Here is a 22,490-nt window from a genome sequence, read left to right as displayed (position 1 = left end):
GGCCCAGGGAGAGTCCCAGGAGACGGTCACTGGAAGCAGTGGCTTTGAAGGCCCCGTTGCTCTATGAGGGACAGAGGGAGGCTCAGCTCAGGCGGGCTGAGCACAGGGCTGGCATGGGAAAGTCAGGCGCTGGTCAGCTCCTTGTGAACTTCCCCACTCCATACAGCAGAAGCCCGAGAACGTGGAGTTCCCCGAGACCCAGAGAGGCAGATATGTTGGCCTTCCGATACACCCACGAAAATGACCAGCTCTGGAAAGTGCTGCGGGAAGGCTCAGAAACCAGGCTGCTGCTACCTGGGTGCCATGTCCCCTCAGGAGGGCAGGGCCGTGCACTGCCCAGGTCCTACTCCAGGCCCAGGCCCAGCGGCTGGCCTTGCTGCTCAGGAGTACCTTAGGGGGCAGGGCTCCAGGGTCCGGAGCCATGGGGACAGGGGCACCCAAGCTCAGAGCGGAAAGTGAGATCCCCAGGAGTGAGGGGGATGGGATGCAGCCTGGAAAGGGGCGCGGAACAGCCTCACCGCTGTGGAGCATCCGGAGATGTGTGGGTGAGCCGCCCACGAGGAGCTGGCAAGCAGGGTGACCAGGTGGGAACCAGGGGTGGAGGAGAGGGAAGACGGAATCGGAATACCAGGGACACCCAACGGTCACCCTGCCCTTCAACACTGAGGGACGTGAGTTGGCAAGTGTCTGACGCAGGCTCTAGGGGAGGGCTGTGTGGGCTCTCTACGTTGGGCTTTGCCTGACAAAGCTCACAGAGGGGGCTGTGACAGAGATGAGGACATTGCAGAGGGTCCACTAGGTGACAAGCCCAGACCTTCCCAAGTGTGAAGGTCTGACCAGATGAGAAGGTTCCCAAAGAAAAGCACTGTCATTAGTGGACGTGCATCTGACTTATGATCAGGTAGGTGTGCTCTGGGATCCAAGCCAGGGCATTGATCTGTGGGGCTTTTCCGCACCCGGAAGGCGGCTGGAGCTGTGGGAGGCCTTCCTTTCCAGTCTTATTTACATGAACCATTTCCCTTTTAATAGTCAAGCTGCATTTCACCGACAGTGGGAACACAGCCTCCGTGTCTTACTCTGTCTGCAAAGACGCAGGCTCTGCACAGCCCCGGGCTGCTCAGCCTTCACACAGAGCTCAGCTCTTGGGCATGTCCTCCAGGCACGAAACTCCCAAGACCTGAGAAATGGCCAAGGCACCCAGAGGCTCTCCCGGCCACAATCAGAAGGCGGAGAACAGAAAACTCAAGAGCTTTTGTTAACTGAGATGATGGGAGTGGACTGGTGGAGAGGGAAAAGCGTCCTTTAATCAGGGGCAGGGGCTTCCTTGACATGACTGCAAGGTGTCGGCTCTTCCCTAGTCAATCTGAGACTCGAAAGGGGCCATCGGGACCTCCCGTGATGGGGTAATGAATGCTGCCTTGGGTGCCACGTCCCCTCAGGAGGGCAGGTCTAGATAGGCCACGCGTGTATCTAGAAGCACATCCTTTCTGTGCATGTCAGCCACAGGTTCTGCTCACACCGCAACTCAGCGGCGTCCTCGCCGGCCCTGGGAGGAGAGACAACTTCAGCTGTGCTCCACTGACACCGTGCAGGCAGCCAGGGAAGACAGGCGGGCAGAAAGGCAAGCTCTAGGCAGGACTGGCTGGGGACTGGGGAGAAAGGTGCCGTTGTTGGGACCTTGGTGAAAGACAAGCCAAATGCCGAGACGTGGAGGACTGTCCCCAAGGCCAGAGCCCAGCTGCCAGAACCGAACCTACAGCCTGGTCCCTGCCCTGGCCGGGGGCCATGCTGCACAGCAGAGAGTGACCCCGCCTCTGCCTGCCCAGGCTCTTCCATTCTCCCCTACCTGCGGCAGAACACGTCCAGCTGCTCCAGCTCGTCTGCCCTGGCTTCCTCCTACTCCAAGCTCAGGCTGAGTTGAGAGGCCACTCCTCTCTGACCTGGGCGGCACTCCAGGTGCAAGGAGGGAGCAGAGGCTGCTGCAGCAGGCAAGAGCCTTGAGTAGCCCCGGCAGGGACCCAGAGAAGAACGGGGAGAGGTGGGAGGTGGAAGTAAGGGTCACCTCCGGGTTTCGAGCAGTGTGACTCTGTGACACACTGGCTTTCATCAAGACGGGGGAACCTTTCTGTGGCCCTGTATCCTCTGGCACAGGAGGGTACCGGGAGGGCTGCAGCCCTCTCCTGAGCCTGGGCTCCCCAGGAGCTGACAAGCCCAGCACACCTGGGTGCCAGCCCTGTGCGTCCACACTGCCCACAAAGCCTCCCCCACGGGGTGCATGGCAGTGTCCCTGAGCTGCAGGGGGACACCGCGGGAGGCAAGGCCAGAAACAAGGCCTACGTCGCAGCCCTGTGCCTCCTGGCCCAGAGCCTCGCTTGGCCTCCACGTCAGCACACACCTTTCCCATTGAGGAAGTGTCAAGTCGTGTTGGTTGGAAAGAAAAGACTCCATGCAATTTGGTCACATGTCTTATTTTAATCTAGGAAAAATGATTAATTTCAAAGTTCAGCGATATAAACAAGTATCCAAAACAACTAGGCTCACAGCTGTTTCCTAGACGATGCTGACGCGCGTGGAGCTGGCCTGGGACTCCCGGCCTGTTCTTTGCCTTTGCACAATAAGCACAGTCCTCGTGACGCCTCTCCACACACCCTCAGGGTCACGACTGCACGGGACACGTGCGGGGGACCAGGCCACGAGGCCCCTCCTGCAGAAGTCTGAGCTGGCTGGCCTCACACCTCTCGCTTAGGGCAGGTCCAGGGTGGCAGTGGCCATGAGAGCCAACTCTGCTACTCACAGTGGGCACTCAGTTGCTGACCCTCTTGTGCCACACCCTCAGATGGACTTTGCTGGCAAGGCCCCTGCGCTGAGGCTTCAGCAGTGTGTGGAACAGGAATCGGCAGCCTTTCCCGAGGCCCAGTCCACACCCTGCCCACACCTCTGCCGTCATGCCTCCTGGGGGAGAATGTGGGCCATTTGTTCAGGGACAGCTGTCTTCCAGGGGACCCTGGGGGCACAGAGAAGCAGGTTGGCAGGAGTGGCCTAGTCACAGCCTGGGTTCCCTTTCTGAAGGAAGGACCCCTCTAGGGCGCCTGCCTGGACTTATCTGAGCCCAAAGCAAAACTCAGACAGAAGCTTGAAAGTGGAGGTGAAGAAGTTTGAAAGCTCTCCCCCACCCCCTACCATCCTTCCTGGGGACCCAGTCCTTCCTGGTGACCTGGCTCATGGGGTACGAGAGACCTCGGGAAAGCGAAATGAACAGACCAGCACAGAATCCCCAGAAACAGCCAGTCCGAGCACAGGAAGGGCAAGACCTACGAACTCCATTTCAGTGACACTTCTAGGAAGCCCCAGCTGCGGGGACAAGGCTGGCAGCCTGTGGACTGTAAGAGCGCGGGCAGCCCAAGGCAGGGCTGCAGAGGGCCTGGAGGAGGCTGCCAGCAGCTACCCCGGGCAGAGCCGAGAAGCTCCGTGCTTTCCAAACTCCTGTCCGCCAGGCGCGGGTTTCCACGGTGGACGAAGGCCACATACATTGTATGTGAGGACTCATCTGAAGCCAGCCTTCCATATTCCAGATCCAAACAGTCCGTTTAAATATCTCGTTTCTACCAAGTGGATTTACATGTAAAGTACAAAGTGCAAATACTATGGGCTTGTTTTCAAATCGCTCTTTGGTGAGGGAGGTTCCCACATGTCTAGAAACCGCCATGGAAGGGCCAGCTGCTCATCCTTGCTTCCTCGGCTGAAAAAGAGAAGAGGGGAGTGTGAAGGGTGTGCATCTGCGAGGACCAAGACCTGCCTCCTGGGAAGGAGATGGACGGCCCCCAGGAGGGAAGGCCGGGAAGGGAAGAGCGCTGGACTGTCAAACGAGAGCATCCTGGACGTACTCACACTGGCCCCTGAGAAGGCCAGCAGCACTGACTTCAGATATTCTAAGTGAGCCATACCTTGGTGTTCTGCAGATTCTCCTGTTCCCTTAGATTGATCACATGAACACGGCTTTTATAATCTAATTTATGCTTCAAATTTGATAAAGCCACAGTTGATTTTTAAATTTTCCTTTTCACCTTTTCAAGAAATGCACTTGGAAAAGCATTTCAGTGCAGATCTCTTGCTCGGTCAGCACCTAACTTCCTGTTGAAGTCCCCCTGAGTTCACCCTGGCTTCTGCTGGGTTACTTAGGATTATTAAACTCTGAAAACTTAGGCACCTTCCGGGTTGCCCTCGTTCCCCTTGATAAAGCTCTAAGGAGGCGGCAAGAAGAGAGAACCTGACTACCACACCAAGCCCAGGACAGGTCTGTTCAACTAGTCGTCATGGCGAGAGCCCTGGGCACGCTCCCCAGCTACTGCAGACAGAATTGCCTCCTGGCTCAGCCTCAGCTTGACCACAGCTCGGACACACTAAGGAGGTGGCTGTGTGGCTCTATCAGCTCCGGGCATCTGCCCGTCATGCCTGCCTTGACAGTCTTGCCTATGGTGATGCACCCACAGGCTTTGGTCGTTGGCACCATTCCGTTTCTCAAAGAAATGCCAATGGTCTTCAATTACAGTGTCACAAGCAAGTCCCAGCCCTGACTCCCAGGATGTCATCTGCAGCGGCAGCCACCCTAGTAAAGACACAAGCCAGGCTACACCTTCAGGATGAGGGAAGCCGGGGACGCTGCTCCAGCTCCTTTCTCTGGACAAAGCTGAAGATCCAGGCTGATTTTCATTGTCTAAGGAAGACACTCCTTGGGAGCCCCGGAGCTCCCTGGACACCTGCTTTCCCAGCAGCCGCTTTTCAAGTAGGTGATTTGCAGGGGGATTTGAAAGTTAGACCATAAACATTTGCGAAACGAATCTTACAAGTCTTTCCTAATGAAACAGTTTTAAATCACAACCAAGGTGCGTGTGGAGGTCCCCACTTACAACCCAGGGGCTTGCCTGAGGGTGTCCTACAGATATCAAAGGGGAAGGGACCAACTTCCAGGGAGGGACAAAGGTCTGCTGGACACACTGTGTCCTGGCTGTGGCCCGTGGAGCTGGAGAGAGGCACCACGTGGCATCCTTTAACCTCTATGAGATGAGATTCAGAAACAGAACACGTCTGCAAACACCAGGAGAAGCCGGAAGCCCTCTGCGAGCTCAGCCTTGTGGCCTCGGGCTCTCCTCCTCCTGCCCTCTCCTTAAAATGCAAGAAATGGACTTCAAGCACCCAGAGGGCAGCTTTGAAACAGCCACTCCACAGAACAAGCAGAGCAGAAACTGTCCTTAAAATAATCGAAATTTCAAATGATAAAAGGAGGGCGAAATCTGTAACTGAATGATTCAGCAAGTTGGTGGTTTCGGGTGGCACTTGGTGGGCGGGGCCGGGCCCACAGGGACAGGTCCTTCCTCTGCTGCTCCTTCTCCTAGACGTGTCCTCTGGGATCTCAGCATGCTGTGAGCCAGCAGGTCAGTAAGCTCCAACAGAGACACACTCACCTGCCTTGGAGCGGAGCCCTCGGCGCTGCCTCTGGGGGCTGGGAGGGAAAAAGACATCGTTACCAAAGGACTCCTTCACTCTGGAGGCCACGGTGACCTCAGGGAGGTCATCTGTCTAGTGAGGTGCTGCTGGCCAGCAGGCTCCGTGTGGAAGGACAGGGGACGCCTCAGGCAGGTCAGGGGCCGGGCCACCGCAGTGCTCAGGCCCAACTAAAGAGTGTTTCATTTAATCTGAATTCCTGGGCCGAGTCCACTGACCCCAGAGAACTTTCTTCCAGGACCTTCCCCACGTTCCCAGAGGAGACGAGGTTCTGCGAAGGAAGCCCTGAGCCATGTGCTGTACAAGGTTTGGAAATCTTTGGTTTCGTATTAAAATCATTAAAAATCACCATATTTGTCTCAAAATGACTTCCCCCAAATCTTTGGGTAAAATTAAAGCTGCAGGGAGAAGCACTGTGTCTTCCCTGGCTTCACGGCCACACCCTGGGGACACCTGGGTCTCTCCTTCCTTCTCACTGCGAGCCTCAACTTGTGTGTCTCCGTAGCTTCTCATAGGCAGTCCTCCTGCCTCCCCGTTCCTGACCCCGTCTTTGCTCAGTGCTCCTCCTGGCCCACCTGACGGCCGCCCTCTCCTTCTCCCAGTTCCGGGCGGCTCTCCCATTCTCCTGCTTCCTCCTACCTGGAAGGCAGCCGCCCTCCATTTTCTTTGCCCTTCCCCCTTCCTTCTCCCTAACACTGAAGATGGCTCTCTGGTGGGCTTGGCCTCATCTCCTTCATATCTACACCCACTCACTGGTGGCAGCGTCAGCCTCTTGGTTTCAAATGAGACCACTCCTGAGGGTGCCCTGGTGGGGGGGGCAGGCGGCATCTCCTCAGCCGTCTCTCCCCAGTCAGATCCTCCCCCTGGCTCCCCATTTAGGTGTGCAGTGGGCGACTCCAGGGCACAGGACTGGACTCCACCATCCCTCGGATGGCTGTCTCCTTCCTTCCGGGACAGGCTGGTGCTGCTCTGGAGCTTCCCCCTGGTGTCCTGTCGGCCAGGCGTAGCTTGGCCCTACCCCCTCTGCTTCGCCCTGTGCAGACCTCCACCTGCTCCCGGCGATGGGACCTGTGCAGCCCCCGCCCACAGGTGGCCTGCACCACGTGGCAACCGGATCCCTTCACAGGAGTCAGGACACGTCCTTCCCACCAAACCACGGATGGCCTCTCGCCCGAACGCTGGCCAGAGTCTCCTACACACAGCGCAGGCTGGGTGCCTGCCGCCCCCAGGGGTCTCCTCTGCTCCAGGGGTAGGCCATGGAAGGGGCGGGGCTGCTTATTTCCTGACCTATTTTGGCAACGTCAGGGACAGGGGCACTTAGTAAAGAGCCTTCAGTCAGTCAACAGATAAAAGGCGATGTTTGTCCTGCCAAATTCCTCGATTAACTGTTGATTCATATCTACTCGATAAAGAAAAGAAGTGGAAAAAATGACTTTGTTTTCCTGCCCTATCTTCCTTGCCATGCCGGGGCAAACAGAAACACATCGTGGAAGGGTAAATACAAATGTATTTAGCAAACTGCAAAAACATTAAATAATCAGGAGTTTTCTTTGTCTCAAACGCAGGTTTTAAAAATGACCCAAGTACTAGGAAACCACTGCTCCTCTTCTGCTTCACTTTGCCTGAAATGACTACTTTAGGGAAAAAATGCATGGTGCAGTGGCCACACCGTGACCCAGTGACTGGGGAGGCTGAGACCGGAGATCCGGCTAGCCTCAGCAACTTAGCAAGACTTGGTCTCAGAATAGAAAATCAAAGAGGGCTGGAGGTGTGATTCAGTGAAAAAGAGTCCCTGAGTTCTAGTCCCAGGACCACAAAAAGAGATTGGTTGATTGATAAATAGATAGATGGACAGATAGATTAGAAAGAAAAATAATAGGATTTTTTTTTCCCAATGATTCAAATCCAAAGAGTACTACAGTGATTCTTTGACTCTCTTTGGGGCCAGTGTGGCTATTCAGCAACAGTCTGTTTTTGTTTGGCTTTTCTTTATGGCTAATGTCAATCCCCCTCATAATTCAAGGTTGCTATGGATTAAAGGTAAGTGACAGGAAGAAAAAGTTAATATCCAATAAGTATAAGAAAAAAGCTTGCTCTGCTGATGAAGAGTATGGACTTCATCCATGACCTCTGGCACAACTTTCCACTTAAGATGGGGAAGGGAAAGGCACCAGGCGAAACGGGGAGAGAGGAGAATATGTTCTTAAGGATCTCAAGGAACAGAATGTGAATTATCAACACAAATCCCCAGCACTGCCACTGATAAACATGGGGTCCAGGCAGGCCACAGGGAGGGAGGGGACAGTGTGTCTCCTGCCACCGCACTGCAGCACAGGACATCTGGGGCCTATGCCTCTGGCCCTGCATGGTGGGGACCAGCCTGGGCACCCTGGCCCTGCTGCTCAGCTACAGGCAGCTTGGCCACTTGGTGGAAAAAGATGATTGGGTCAGAGATGAATGTCTCCTGATTGCTGAGCTTCTGTGTAAAGGCTAGATTGAGAATTGTGAAATCAAGTTGATACCTTCTGACTTTGTTTTCTGAATCCTTCATGAATCCATCTTTTTTTTTTTTTGCTTTATAATGATAACTTTCAGATAATCATTTCCTTTTTGTATTTTTTATAATATGATTGTTTATATCAAGCTTGCCAATGTATCTTCGAGGCACTAATTTGAATGCAAAATCAGCTGTAATTGCTTCAGATCAATGGGGTTAATTTAGAAAGTGCCTGTGTAAGAGAACCCTGGGGGGGCGTATACCTCTAGACCTGTGTATGGAACGTTTCTTGCTTGATTTCTCTCCACTCTAGTAACAAAAGCCCGTCCTGGAGAGCGAGCAGCACACAGGCACCAGCAGGTTTGCATATCTGCAGCCCCAGCCAGTCTGCGCCCATGCGCTCGGCTCTCACTGTGACGGGTTGGCACTCTCCCAGCTCCACACGGGCAGGCAGAGGCCCAGTCCATGCCCAGTCCCCTCCCAGGCCGGGCAGCAGTGCCATGAGACAGCATCTGCCAGGACCTGCGGAGTGGACCCCCCACCCCCTGGGAACAGGATGACTGCACCACTTTAAACCCGAAGGAGGCACATGACCCTGAGTCAGGGACAATCTGTGGTCACTGTCCTACAGCCTGACCCATGAGGGCGGCCAGCTTATACATCAGGCTGCCCTCCATCGGTGCTGCCAACTCCTAGCACTTTCCAAAACCAAGCTCCTCCTCGGCCTTAGCAGGCCAGAGTGGGACAGTCACATCAGCCACCAAACTGTCCACACCAGCTTCCCAACACTGCCTAGGAACTCAGCTTGTCCATCGGTAGCCAGTCAGTGGGCAGACGCCCTCGGCCAGGGGTGGATGAGGCTCTTTGATTTTTTGTATCTGCTGCTGTGGGTCTGCTCCCTCTCTGTGCCCTGGGTTGCTGAACTTGGGTTTGGACCTCCATGGGGCTGGGTGTGTGCTCTCCTCTCCACACCTGGCATTTGGCAGACCGCTGGGCATTTGGCACTTTGTATTTTGATGCTCTACTCTCTTCCTACACACCCTCAGACCCTGCACCTGTCTCCTGTAATCCCCAGAGGCCAATGTCTTTGGTGAGTGACTCCAGAGCAGACGTGCAGGCTCCAGTGTCATGGCAAGACTGAACCCGACCGCAGTGGACACCTGGGCTGATGGCCTGCTGGGCAGAAGTGTCCCCCATGCACCGTCACCAGCCTGGGAGTACAACAGCCTGCTGGCCCTGGAGGCCCACCATGCAGTTAGCATGGAATGGGTGCTCTGACTGTACCCAGTGCTGAGGCTGAGACAGACTCCACAGCGAGCAGTTCTGAGGGGACAGTCTACACAGTGCCAGGGGTCACAGCTGAGGGGGCCTTACAGTGCACAGGACAGAGATCTGCTGGCTTCCCTGTAAGAAACCAGACAGCTGGGCACAGTGGCCAAGCCTGTACTCCCAGAGGCTCGGGAGGCTGAGGCAGGAGGCCTGCAAGTTCAGAGTCAGCCTCAGCAACTAAGCAGGACCCTGTCTCAAAATAAAAAATAAAAAAAGTCTGGAAGCAGGGCTCAGAGGTTAAACGCCCCTGGGTTCAACCCTGGGAACTAAAAAAGATAAGAAGAAATGGGAGAGTGGGCAGTGGGGGGTGTCCTGAGGGGACGAGGCATCCTGGCAGAAGCCACCTGGAGACTCCCAGGGACCCCCGCTCCTGAACCCGTCCCGGCAGCAGCTCTGGTCCTTGAACTCCTGCTGACCACGGCACGAGTCCTGCTCCTCCAGGCACAGCCTCTGCACGGCTTCCGCCGAGGGAAGGACTCCGCAGGCTGCGACCCTACTGCAGAGCAGGGGCCAGGCACTCCGTCCTCCGTGGGGTCCTCGGGGCTCTGGAGGCTGGCCCTGCTTGGGCTTTATTCCTCAAGTGACACTAGGCCTCCAGTGTCCAAAGCAGCAACCAGTGTCAAGAGAGTGAGGCAGGCCCCGGGCCACAGGCCGAGTCAGGTGGAGCAGGACAGAAGAGCCCAGAGCCCCAGCTGGGCCTCCGCAGGACCAGCAGGTGGTGGGGGTGCAGCTCCTGTGGCAAAGTCAGGCCCGGGTGCCCAGAACTTCACCTGGGTGTCTGCAGGGCGCAGGCACACTGCTGAGGACAGGGACCAACAGCAGGCGGGACTGCAGACAAGCCCCCTGCCCTGCCCTGGTCCTGAGGCAGCAGCAGAAGACAGGACACAGTGCTGGGTCCTCATGTGATGAGCGTCCTTGCCCGCGGTGAAGCGGTGGTGATTACCCCTGCCCTATAACCTCACCACCCAGGACAGTGGCCAGGATAACACGGCCAGGAGGGCACACAGCCATGAGTGGACAGCATCAGTCGGAGCTGCCGCTGCTCCAGGCACAGCAGGGACATGCCGTGTCCCCCTCTGTAGTGCACACCTGCTGGCTTCCTGTCCTCCCAAGAGTCTGCTTCAAGGCCAGCTCCTGCCACCCTGGCAGGGTCCTTGATGGACACAGAGGTCTCAAGTGATGATGAGGTTTGTCCCTTGACCCCTCAGGCGCGGCGGATGGGCCTCTCCAGAGTACCGCCCCCTGGTCAGAGCAGAGGACAGCTGAGGTGGCACCTGGTCTCTGCTAGCTGAGACCTGGTCAGGACAGCCGGCAACACTAGGAGCTGCAGAGACGCCAGTCCTCGCAGAGGGGTCAGCAGGCAGTCTCACCGAGAGGCCAGAGGAAGCAAAGCTGGTCATGTAACGCTGACACAGTCACGGCAAGCCCCGGGGACAACACGAGGCTGGTGTCCCCACTGCCTTCCAGGGGCTCTCCCCCAGCTCAGCTCAGACGAGCCACCTCAGAGTGCTGCTACACACCGGAGGGCACAGAGACAGAGGATGCCACTCACGAGTGCTGGGGAACAGCCAAGCACAGCTGCCCTCCCAAGGGTGACCCGAGGCTGACCAGACTCCGTGATGTGGCTCGGCTGCCCACCCTGCCCAGCACTGGTGCTGCCCAGACGAGGACCCAGGCCGGCCCCACTGAGGGGCTTTCCCCCATGGCACACATGTGTGGCCGGGGCCCTTGGGCTCTGACCTGGCTTCTCCCCGAGTGTGGCCTCTGAGGACGTTAGACCCGACTCTCCTGGGACTCCCTGGCTGCCCATGACAGCAGGCTACTTATGCCAGGCCCACCGCAGAAGGTGCTTCGACTGCTAAATCTGCTAAGCCACAGGAAGAGCAGGTCTGGACACTGGTCTTCTGGGCTCATACACTGGCCTGGACATTTGGTTGGAGCCCGATCACAGGGTTGGTGAGCTATGTCCAATGGCACCTGAGTCCTACTTTGAACTTTGAAAGGCAAAACATATTTGGAGAGTTGGCCACTGATTTGAAGAGTAAAAGCTTAGTCCCCCCACGCCCTCTAACCCTGTGGCTCTGGGGTTCTGACTGCTGGCCTGCTGCCCAAGTTCGCTATTATTTCTACAGCAATGGTCTGCAATCACCATGTGCTGTTTCTCAACACCCTCACCTGAGGCAGCCTGTACACCTTACGAAGTGAGCACAGACATCACACTCGGACACACAGGGAGTGCAGACACTAGGAAGTGAACACAGACACCACATTCTGACACACAGGGAGTGCAGACACTAGGAAGTGAACACAGATATCACATTCTGACACACAGGGAGTGCAGACAGGAAGTGAACACAGACATCACACTCAGACACACAGGGAGTGTAGACACTAGGAAGTGAACATGGACATCACATTCTGACACACAGGGAGTACAGACAGGAAGTGAACACAGACATCACATTCTGACACACAGGGAGTACAGACAGGAAGTGAACACAGACATCACACTCAGACACACAGGGAGTGTAGACACTAGGAAGTGAACATGGACATCACATTCTGACACACAGGGAGTGCAGATAGGAAGTGAACACAGATATCACATTCTGACACACAGGGAGTGCAGACAGGAAGTGAACACAGACATCACACTCAGACACACAGGGAGTGTAGACACTAGGAAGTGAACATGGACATCACATTCTGACACACAGGGAGTACAGACAGGAAGTGAACACAGATATCACATTCTGACACACAGGGAGTGCAGACAGGAAGTGAACACAGACATCACACTCAGACACACAGGGAGTGTAGACACTAGGAAGTGAACATGGACATCACATTCTGACACACAGGGAGTGCAGATAGGAAGTGAACACAGACATCACACTCTGACACACAGGGAGTGCAGACAGAAAGTGAACACGGACATCATCTCCAACACACAGGGAGTGCAGACACTAGGAAGTGAACACGGACATCACATTCGGACACACAGGGAGTGAAGACAGGAAGTGAACAGGGTCATCACATTCTGACACACAGGGAGTGCAGACACTAGGAAGTGAACACGGACATCACATTCGGACACACAGGGAGTGAAGACAGGAAGTGAACAGGGTCATCACATTCTGACACACAGGGAGTGCAGACACTAGGAAGTGAACAGGGACATCACATTCGGACACACAGGGAGTGCAGACACTAGGAAGTGAACACGGACATCACATTCGGACACACAGGGAGTGAAGACAGGAAGTGAACAGGGTCATCACATTCTGACACACAGGGAGTGCAGACACTAGGAAGTGAACACAGACATCACATTCGGACACACAGGGAGTGCAGACACTAGGAAGTGAACACGGACATCACATTCGGACACACAGGGAGTGCAGACAGGAAGTGAACACAGACATCACACTCTAACACACAGGGAGTGTAGACACTAGGAAGTGAACACGGACATCACCACTCAGACACACAGGGAGTGCAGACACTAGGAAGTGAACACAGACATCACATTCTGACACACAGGGAGTGCAGACAGGAAGTGAACACAGACATCACACTCTGACACACAGGGAGTGCAGACACTAGGAAGTGAACACGGACATCACATTCGGACACACAGGGAGTGCAGACAGGAAGTGAACACAGACATCACACTCTGACACACAGGGAGTGTAGACACTAGGAAGTGAACACAGACATCACACTCGGACACACAGGGAGTACAGACAGGAAGTGAACACAGACATCACATTCTGACACACAGGGAGTGCAGACAGGAAGTGAACACAGACATCACACTCTGACACACAGGGAGTGCAGACAGGAAGTGAACACAGACATCACACTCTGACACACAGGGAGTGTAGACACTAGGAAGTGAACACAGACATCACACTCTGACACACAGGGAGTGTAGACACTAGGAAGTGAACACGGACATCACATTCTGACACACAGGGAGTGTAGACACTAGGAAGTGAACACGGACATCACACTCTGACACACAGGGAGTGCAGATAGGAAGTGAACACAGACATCACACTCTGACACACAGGGAGTGCAGATAGGAAGTGAACACAGACATCACACTCTGACACACAGGGAGTGTAGACACTAGGAAGTGAACACGGACATCACACTCTGACACACAGGGAGTGCAGATAGGAAGTGAACACAGACATCACACTCTGACACACAGGGAGTGTAGACAGGAAGTGAACACGGACATCACATTCTGACACACAGGGAGTGCAGACAGGAAGTGAACAGGGACATCACATTCTGACACACAGGGAGTGCAGACAGGAAGTGAACACAGACATCACATTCTGACACACAGGGAGTACAGACAGGAAGTGAACACAGATATCACACTCGGACACACAGGGAGTGCAGATAGGAAGTGAACACAGACATCACACTCTGACACACAGGGAGTGTAGACACTAGGAAGTGAACACAGACATCACACTCGGACACACAGGGAGTACAGACAGGAAGTGAACACAGATATCACACTCTAACACACAGGGAGTGCAGACAGGAAGTGAACACAGACATCACACTCTGACACACAGGGAGTGTAGACACTAGGAAGTGAACACGGACATCACATTCTGACACACAGGGAGTGCAGACAGGAAGTGAACAGAGATATCACACTCTAACACACAGGGAGTGCAGACAGGAAGTGAACACAGACATCACATTCTGACACACAGGGAGTGCAGACAGGAAGTGAACACAGACATCACACTCTGACACACAGGGAGTGTAGACACTAGGAAGTGAACACAGACATCACACTCAGACACACAGGGAGTGTAGACACTAGGAAGTGAACACAGACATCACACTCTGACACACAGGGAGTGTAGACACTAGGAAGTGAACACAGACATCACACTCAGACACACAGGGAGTGTAGACACTAGGAAGTGAACACAGACATCACACTCTGACACACAGGGAGTGTAGACACTAGGAAGTGAACACGGACATCACATTCGGACACACAGGGAGTGTAGACAGGAAGTGAACACGGACATCACACTCAGACACACAGGGAGTGCAGACACTAGGAAGTGAACACAGACATCACCACTCAGACACACATGGAGTGCAGACACTAGGAAGTGAACAAGGACATCACATTCGGACACACAGGGAGTGCAGACAGGAAGTGAACACAGACATCACACTCAGACACACAGGGAGTGCAGACACTAGGAAGTGAACACAGACATCACACTCTGACACATAGGGAGTGCAGACACTAGGAAGTGAACACAGACATCACATTCTGACACACAGGGAGTGCAGACAGGAAGTGAACACAGACATCACACTCTGACACACAGGGAGTGCAGACACTAGGAAGTGAACACGGACATCACATTCGGACACACAGGGAGTGCAGACAGGAAGTGAACACAGACATCACACTCTGACACACAGGGAGTGTAGACACTAGGAAGTGAACACAGACATCACACTCGGACACACAGGGAGTACAGACAGGAAGTGAACACAGACATCACATTCTGACACACAGGGAGTGCAGACACTAGGAAGTGAACACGGACATCACATTCGGACACACAGGGAGTGCAGATAGGAAGTGAACACAGACATCACACTCTGACACACAGGGAGTGTAGACACTAGGAAGTGAACACAGACATCACACTCTGACACACAGGGAGTGTAGACACTAGGAAGTGAACACGGACATCACATTCTGACACACAGGGAGTGTAGACACTAGGAAGTGAACACGGACATCACACTCTGACACACAGGGAGTGCAGATAGGAAGTGAACACAGACATCACACTCTGACACACAGGGAGTGTAGACACTAGGAAGTGAACACGGACATCACATTCTGACACACAGGGAGTGCAGACAGGAAGTGAACACGGACATCACATTCTGACACACAGGGAGTGCAGACAGGAAGTGAACACAGACATCACATTCTGACACACAGGGAGTACAGACAGGAAGTGAACACAGATATCACACTCGGACACACAGGGAGTGCAGATAGGAAGTGAACACAGACATCACACTCTGACACACAGGGAGTGTAGACACTAGGAAGTGAACACGGACATCACATTCGGACACACAGGGAGTGCAGACAGGAAGTGAACACAGACATCACACTCTGACACACAGGGAGTGTAGACACTAGGAAGTGAACACGGACATCACACTCTGACACACAGGGAGTGCAGATAGGAAGTGAACACAGACATCACACTCTGACACACAGGGAGTGTAGACACTAGGAAGTGAACACGGACATCACATTCTGACACACAGGGAGTGCAGACAGGAAGTGAACAGGGACATCACATTCTGACACACAGGGAGTGCAGACAGGAAGTGAACACAGACATCACATTCTGACACACAGGGAGTACAGACAGGAAGTGAACACAGATATCACACTCGGACACACAGGGAGTGCAGATAGGAAGTGAACACAGACATCACACTCTGACACACAGGGAGTGTAGACACTAGGAAGTGAACACAGACATCACACTCGGACACACAGGGAGTACAGACAGGAAGTGAACACAGATATCACACTCTAACACACAGGGAGTGCAGACAGGAAGTGAACACAGACATCACACTCTGACACACAGGGAGTGTAGACACTAGGAAGTGAACACGGACATCACATTCTGACACACAGGGAGTGCAGACAGGAAGTGAACAGAGATATCACACTCTAACACACAGGGAGTGCAGACAGGAAGTGAACACAGACATCACATTCTGACACACAGGGAGTGCAGACAGGAAGTGAACACAGACATCACACTCTGACACACAGGGAGTGTAGACACTAGGAAGTGAACACAGACATCACACTCAGACACACAGGGAGTGTAGACACTAGGAAGTGAACACAGACATCACACTCTGACACACAGGGAGTGTAGACACTAGGAAGTGAACACAGACATCACACTCAGACACACAGGGAGTGTAGACACTAGGAAGTGAACACAGACATCACACTCTGACACACAGGGAGTGTAGACACTAGGAAGTGAACACGGACATCACATTCGGACACACAGGGAGTGTAGACAGGAAGTGAACACGGACATCACACTCAGACACACAGGGAGTGCAGACACTAGGAAGTGAACACAGACATCACCACTCAGACACACATGGAGTGCAGACACTAGGAAGTGAACAAGGACATCACATTCGGACACACAGGGAGTGCAGACAGGAAGTGAACACAGACATCACACTCAGACACACAGGGAGTGCAGACACTAGGAAGTGAACACAGACATCACACTCTGACACATAGGGAGTGCAGACACTAGGAAGTGAACACAGACATCACATTCTGACACACAGGGAGTGCAGACAGGAAGTGAACACAGACATCACACTCTGACACACAGGGAGTGCAGACACTAGGAAGTGAACACGGACATCACATTCGGACACACAGGGAGTGCAGACAGGAAGTGAACACAGACATCACACTCTGACACACAGGGAGTGTAGACACTAGGAAGTGAACACAGACATCACACTCGGACACACAGGGAGTACAGACAGGAAGTGAACACAGACATCACATTCTGACACACAGGGAGTGCAGACACTAGGAAGTGAACACGGACATCACATTCGGACACACAGGGAGTGCAGATAGGAAGTGAACACAGACATCACACTCTGACACACAGGGAGTGTAGACACTAGGAAGTGAACACAGACATCACACTCTGACACACAGGGAGTGTAGACACTAGGAAGTGAACACGGACATCACATTCTGACACACAGGGAGTGTAGACACTAGGAAGTGAACACGGACATCACACTCTGACACACAGGGAGTGCAGATAGGAAGTGAACACAGACATCACACTCTGACACACAGGGAGTGTAGACACTAGGAAGTGAACACGGACATCACATTCTGACACACAGGGAGTGCAGACAGGAAGTGAACACGGACATCACATTCTGACACACAGGGAGTGCAGACAGGAAGTGAACACAGACATCACATTCTGACACACAGGGAGTACAGACAGGAAGTGAACACAGATATCACACTCGGACACACAGGGAGTGCAGATAGGAAGTGAACACAGACATCACACTCTGACACACAGGGAGTGTAGACACTAGGAAGTGAACACGGACATCACATTCGGACACACAGGGAGTGCAGACAGGAAGTGAACACAGACATCACACTCTGACACACAGGGAGTGTAGACACTAGAAAGTGAACACAGACATCACACTCTAACACACAGGGAGTGTAGACACTAGGAAGTGAACACGGACATCATCTCCAACACACAGGAAGCAGACAGGAAGTGAACACACACAGAGACATCATACTCTAACACATAAGGAGTGTAGACAGGAAGTAAACACAGACATCAAGATCCAACACACAGGAAGTACAGACAGGAAGTGAACACAGACATCACACTCTGACACACAGGGAGTGTAGACACTAGTGAACACAGGAAGTTCAGACAGGAAGTGAACACAGACATCATGCTCTGATACACAGGGAGTGTAGACACTAGGAAGTGAACACGGACATCACACTCTGACACACAGGGAGTGTAGACACTAGGAAGTGAACACAGACATCACATTCGGACACACAGGGAGTGCAGACAGGAAGTGAACACAGACATCACACTCTGACACACAGGGAGTGCAGACACTAGGAAGTGAACACGGACATCACATTCGGACACACAGGGAGTGAAGACAGGAAGTGAACAGGGTCATCACATTCTGACACACAGGGAGTGCAGACACTAGGAAGTGAACACAGACATCACCACTCAGACACACAGGGAGTGCAGACACTAGGAAGTGAACACGGACATCACATTCGGACACACAGGGAGTGCAGACACTAGGAAGTGAACACAGACATCACCACTCAGACACACAGGGAGTGCAGACAGGAAGTGAACACAGACATCACACTCTAACACACAGGGAGTGTAGACACTAGGAAGTGAACACGGACATCACCACTCAGACACACAGGGAGTGCAGACACTAGGAAGTGAACACAGACATCACATTCTGACACACAGGGAGTGCAGACAGGAAGTGAACACAGACATCACACTCTGACACACAGGGAGTGCAGACACTAGGAAGTGAACACGGACATCACATTCGGACACACAGGGAGTGCAGACAGGAAGTGAACACAGACATCACACTCTGACACACAGGGAGTGTAGACACTAGGAAGTGAACACAGACATCACACTCGGACACACAGGGAGTACAGACAGGAAGTGAACACAGACATCACATTCTGACACACAGGGAGTGCAGACAGGAAGTGAACACAGACATCACACTCTGACACACAGGGAGTGCAGACAGGAAGTGAACACAGACATCACACTCTGACACACAGGGAGTGTAGACACTAGGAAGTGAACACAGACATCACACTCTGACACACAGGGAGTGTAGACACTAGGAAGTGAACACGGACATCACATTCTGACACACAGGGAGTGTAGACACTAGGAAGTGAACACGGACATCACACTCTGACACACAGGGAGTGCAGATAGGAAGTGAACACAGACATCACACTCTGACACACAGGGAGTGTAGACACTAGGAAGTGAACACGGACATCACATTCTGACACACAGGGAGTGCAGACAGGAAGTGAACAGGGACATCACATTCTGACACACAGGGAGTGCAGACAGGAAGTGAACACAGACATCACATTCTGACACACAGGGAGTACAGACAGGAAGTGAACACAGATATCACACTCGGACACACAGGGAGTGCAGATAGGAAGTGAACACAGACATCACACTCTGACACACAGGGAGTGTAGACACTAGGAAGTGAACACAGACATCACACTCGGACACACAGGGAGTACAGACAGGAAGTGAACACAGATATCACACTCTAACACACAGGGAGTGCAGACAGGAAGTGAACACAGACATCACACTCTGACACACAGGGAGTGTAGACACTAGGAAGTGAACACGGACATCACATTCTGACACACAGGGAGTGCAGACAGGAAGTGAACAGAGATATCACACTCTAACACACAGGGAGTGCAGACAGGAAGTGAACACAGACATCACATTCTGACACACAGGGAGTGCAGACAGGAAGTGAACACAGACATCACACTCTGACACACAGGGAGTGTAGACACTAGGAAGTGAACACAGACATCACACTCAGACACACAGGGAGTGTAGACACTAGGAAGTGAACACAGACATCACACTCTGACACACAGGGAGTGTAGACACTAGGAAGTGAACACAGACATCACACTCAGACACACAGGGAGTGTAGACACTAGGAAGTGAACACAGACATCACACTCAGACACACAGGGAGTGCAGATAGGAAGTGAACACGGACATCACATTCGGACACACAGGGAGTGTAGACAGGAAGTGAACACGGACATCACACTCAGACACACAGGGAGTGCAGACACTAGGAAGTGAACACAGACATCACCACTCAGACACACATGGAGTGCAGACACTAGGAAGTGAACAAGGACATCACATTCGGACACACAGGGAGTGCAGACAGGAAGTGAACACAGACATCACACTCAGACACACAGGGAGTGCAGACACTAGGAAGTGAACACAGACATCACACTCTGACACATAGGGAGTGCAGACACTAGGAAGTGAACACAGACATCACATTCTGACACACAGGGAGTGCAGACAGGAAGTGAACACAGACATCACACTCTGACACACAGGGAGTGCAGACACTAGGAAGTGAACACGGACATCACATTCGGACACACAGGGAGTGCAGACAGGAAGTGAACACAGACATCACACTCTGACACACAGGGAGTGTAGACACTAGGAAGTGAACACAGACATCACACTCGGACACACAGGGAGTACAGACAGGAAGTGAACACAGACATCACATTCTGACACACAGGGAGTGCAGACACTAGGAAGTGAACACGGACATCACATTCGGACACACAGGGAGTGCAGATAGGAAGTGAACACAGACATCACACTCTGACACACAGGGAGTGTAGACACTAGGAAGTGAACACAGACATCACACTCTGACACACAGGGAGTGTAGACACTAGGAAGTGAACACGGACATCACATTCTGACACACAGGGAGTGTAGACACTAGGAAGTGAACACGGACATCACACTCTGACACACAGGGAGTGCAGATAGGAAGTGAACACAGACATCACACTCTGACACACAGGGAGTGTAGACACTAGGAAGTGAACACGGACATCACATTCTGACACACAGGGAGTGCAGACAGGAAGTGAACACGGACATCACATTCTGACACACAGGGAGTGCAGACAGGAAGTGAACACAGACATCACATTCTGACACACAGGGAGTACAGACAGGAAGTGAACACAGATATCACACTCGGACACACAGGGAGTGCAGATAGGAAGTGAACACAGACATCACACTCTGACACACAGGGAGTGTAGACACTAGGAAGTGAACACGGACATCACATTCGGACACACAGGGAGTGCAGACAGGAAGTGAACACAGACATCACACTCTGACACACAGGGAGTGTAGACACTAGAAAGTGAACACAGACATCACACTCTAACACACAGGGAGTGTAGACACTAGGTAGTGAACACGGACATCATCTCCAACACACAGGAAGCAGACAGGAAGTGAACACACACAGAGACATCATACTCTAACACATAAGGAGTGTAGACAGGAAGTAAACACAGACATCAAGATCCAACACACAGGAAGTACAGACAGGAAGTGAACACAGACATCACACTCTGACACACAGGGAGTGTAGACACTAGTGAACACAGGAAGTTCAGACAGGAAGTGAACACAGACATCATGCTCTGATACACAGGGAGTGTAGACACTAGGAAGTGAACACGGACATCACACTCTGACACACAGGGAGTGTAGACACTAGGAAGTGAACACAGACATCACATTCGGACACACAGGGAGTGCAGACAGGAAGTGAACACAGACATCACACTCTGACACACAGGGAGTGTAGACACTAGGAAGTGAACACGGACATCACATTCGGACACACAGGGAGTGCAGACAGGAAGTGAACACAGACATCACACTCTGACACACAGGGAGTGTAGACACTAGGAAGTGAACACAGACATCATCTCCAACACACAGGAAGCAGACAGGAAGTGAACACACACAGAGACATCATACTCTAACACATAAGGAGTGTAGACAGGAAGTAAACACAGACATCAAGATTCAACACACAGGAAGTACAGACAGGAAGTGAACACAGACATCACACTCTGACACACAGGGAGTGTAGACACTAGGAAGTGAACACAGGAAGTTCAGACAGGAAGTGAACACAGACATCATGCTCTGATACACAGGGAGTGTAGACACTAGGAAGTGAACACGGACATCACACTCTGACACACAGGGAGTGTAGACACTAGGAAGTGAACACGGACATCACATTCGGACACACAGGGAGTGCAGACAGGAAGTGAACACAGACATCACACTCTGACACACAGGGAGTGTAGACACTAGGAAGTGAACACGGACATCACATTCGGACACACAGGGAGTGCAGACAGGAAGTGAACACAGACATCACACTCTGACACACAGGGAGTGTAGACACTAGGAAGTGAACACAGACATCATCTCCAACACACAGGAAGCAGACAGGAAGTGAACACACACAGAGACATCATACTCTAACACATAAGGAGTGTAGACAGGAAGTAAACACAGACATCAAGATCCAACACACAGGAAATACAGACAGGAAGTGAACACAGACATCACACTCTGACACACAGGGAGTGTAGACACTAGGAAGTGAACACAGGAAGTTCAGACAGGAAGTGAACACAGACATCATGCTCTGATACACAGGAAGTGCACATAGGAAGTGAACACACACAGGAAATGCAGACAGGAAATGGACACAGACATCATGCTCTGACACACAGGAAGTGAACACACATAGACATCATGCTCTAACACATAACATCACCCTCCAGGCTTCCCACTGGCAGTACACACAG

At 52.7% G+C, this 22,490-nt stretch overlaps 1 protein-coding gene across 2 annotated transcripts in view; it reads right to left on the bottom strand.

Moving 5' to 3' along the window:
- Nucleotides 1-2,458: 2,458 nt before the first annotated feature.
- Nucleotides 2,459-22,490, bottom strand: part of SMOC2 (SPARC related modular calcium binding 2) — a 152,044-nt gene continuing 132,012 nt past the window's right edge. For both annotated transcript variants that reach the window (XM_081294544.1, XM_081294545.1), the window contains exons 12-13: nt 5,463-5,500; nt 2,459-3,739 (exon numbers count right to left, since the gene is read on the bottom strand). In XM_081294544.1, coding sequence (XP_081150670.1) covers nt 3,722-3,739; nt 5,463-5,500 — 56 coding nt within the window. In that variant the 3' untranslated portion in view covers nt 2,459-3,721. The remainder of the gene's footprint in view (nt 3,740-5,462; nt 5,501-22,490) is intronic.

Source organism: Spermophilus citellus, assembly GCF_964194105.1.
Source record: "Spermophilus citellus genome assembly, chromosome: 5".
NCBI classification, from domain to species: Eukaryota; Metazoa; Chordata; class Mammalia; order Rodentia; family Sciuridae; genus Spermophilus; species Spermophilus citellus.
This window is presented reverse-complemented; position numbering and strand designations above follow the sequence as displayed.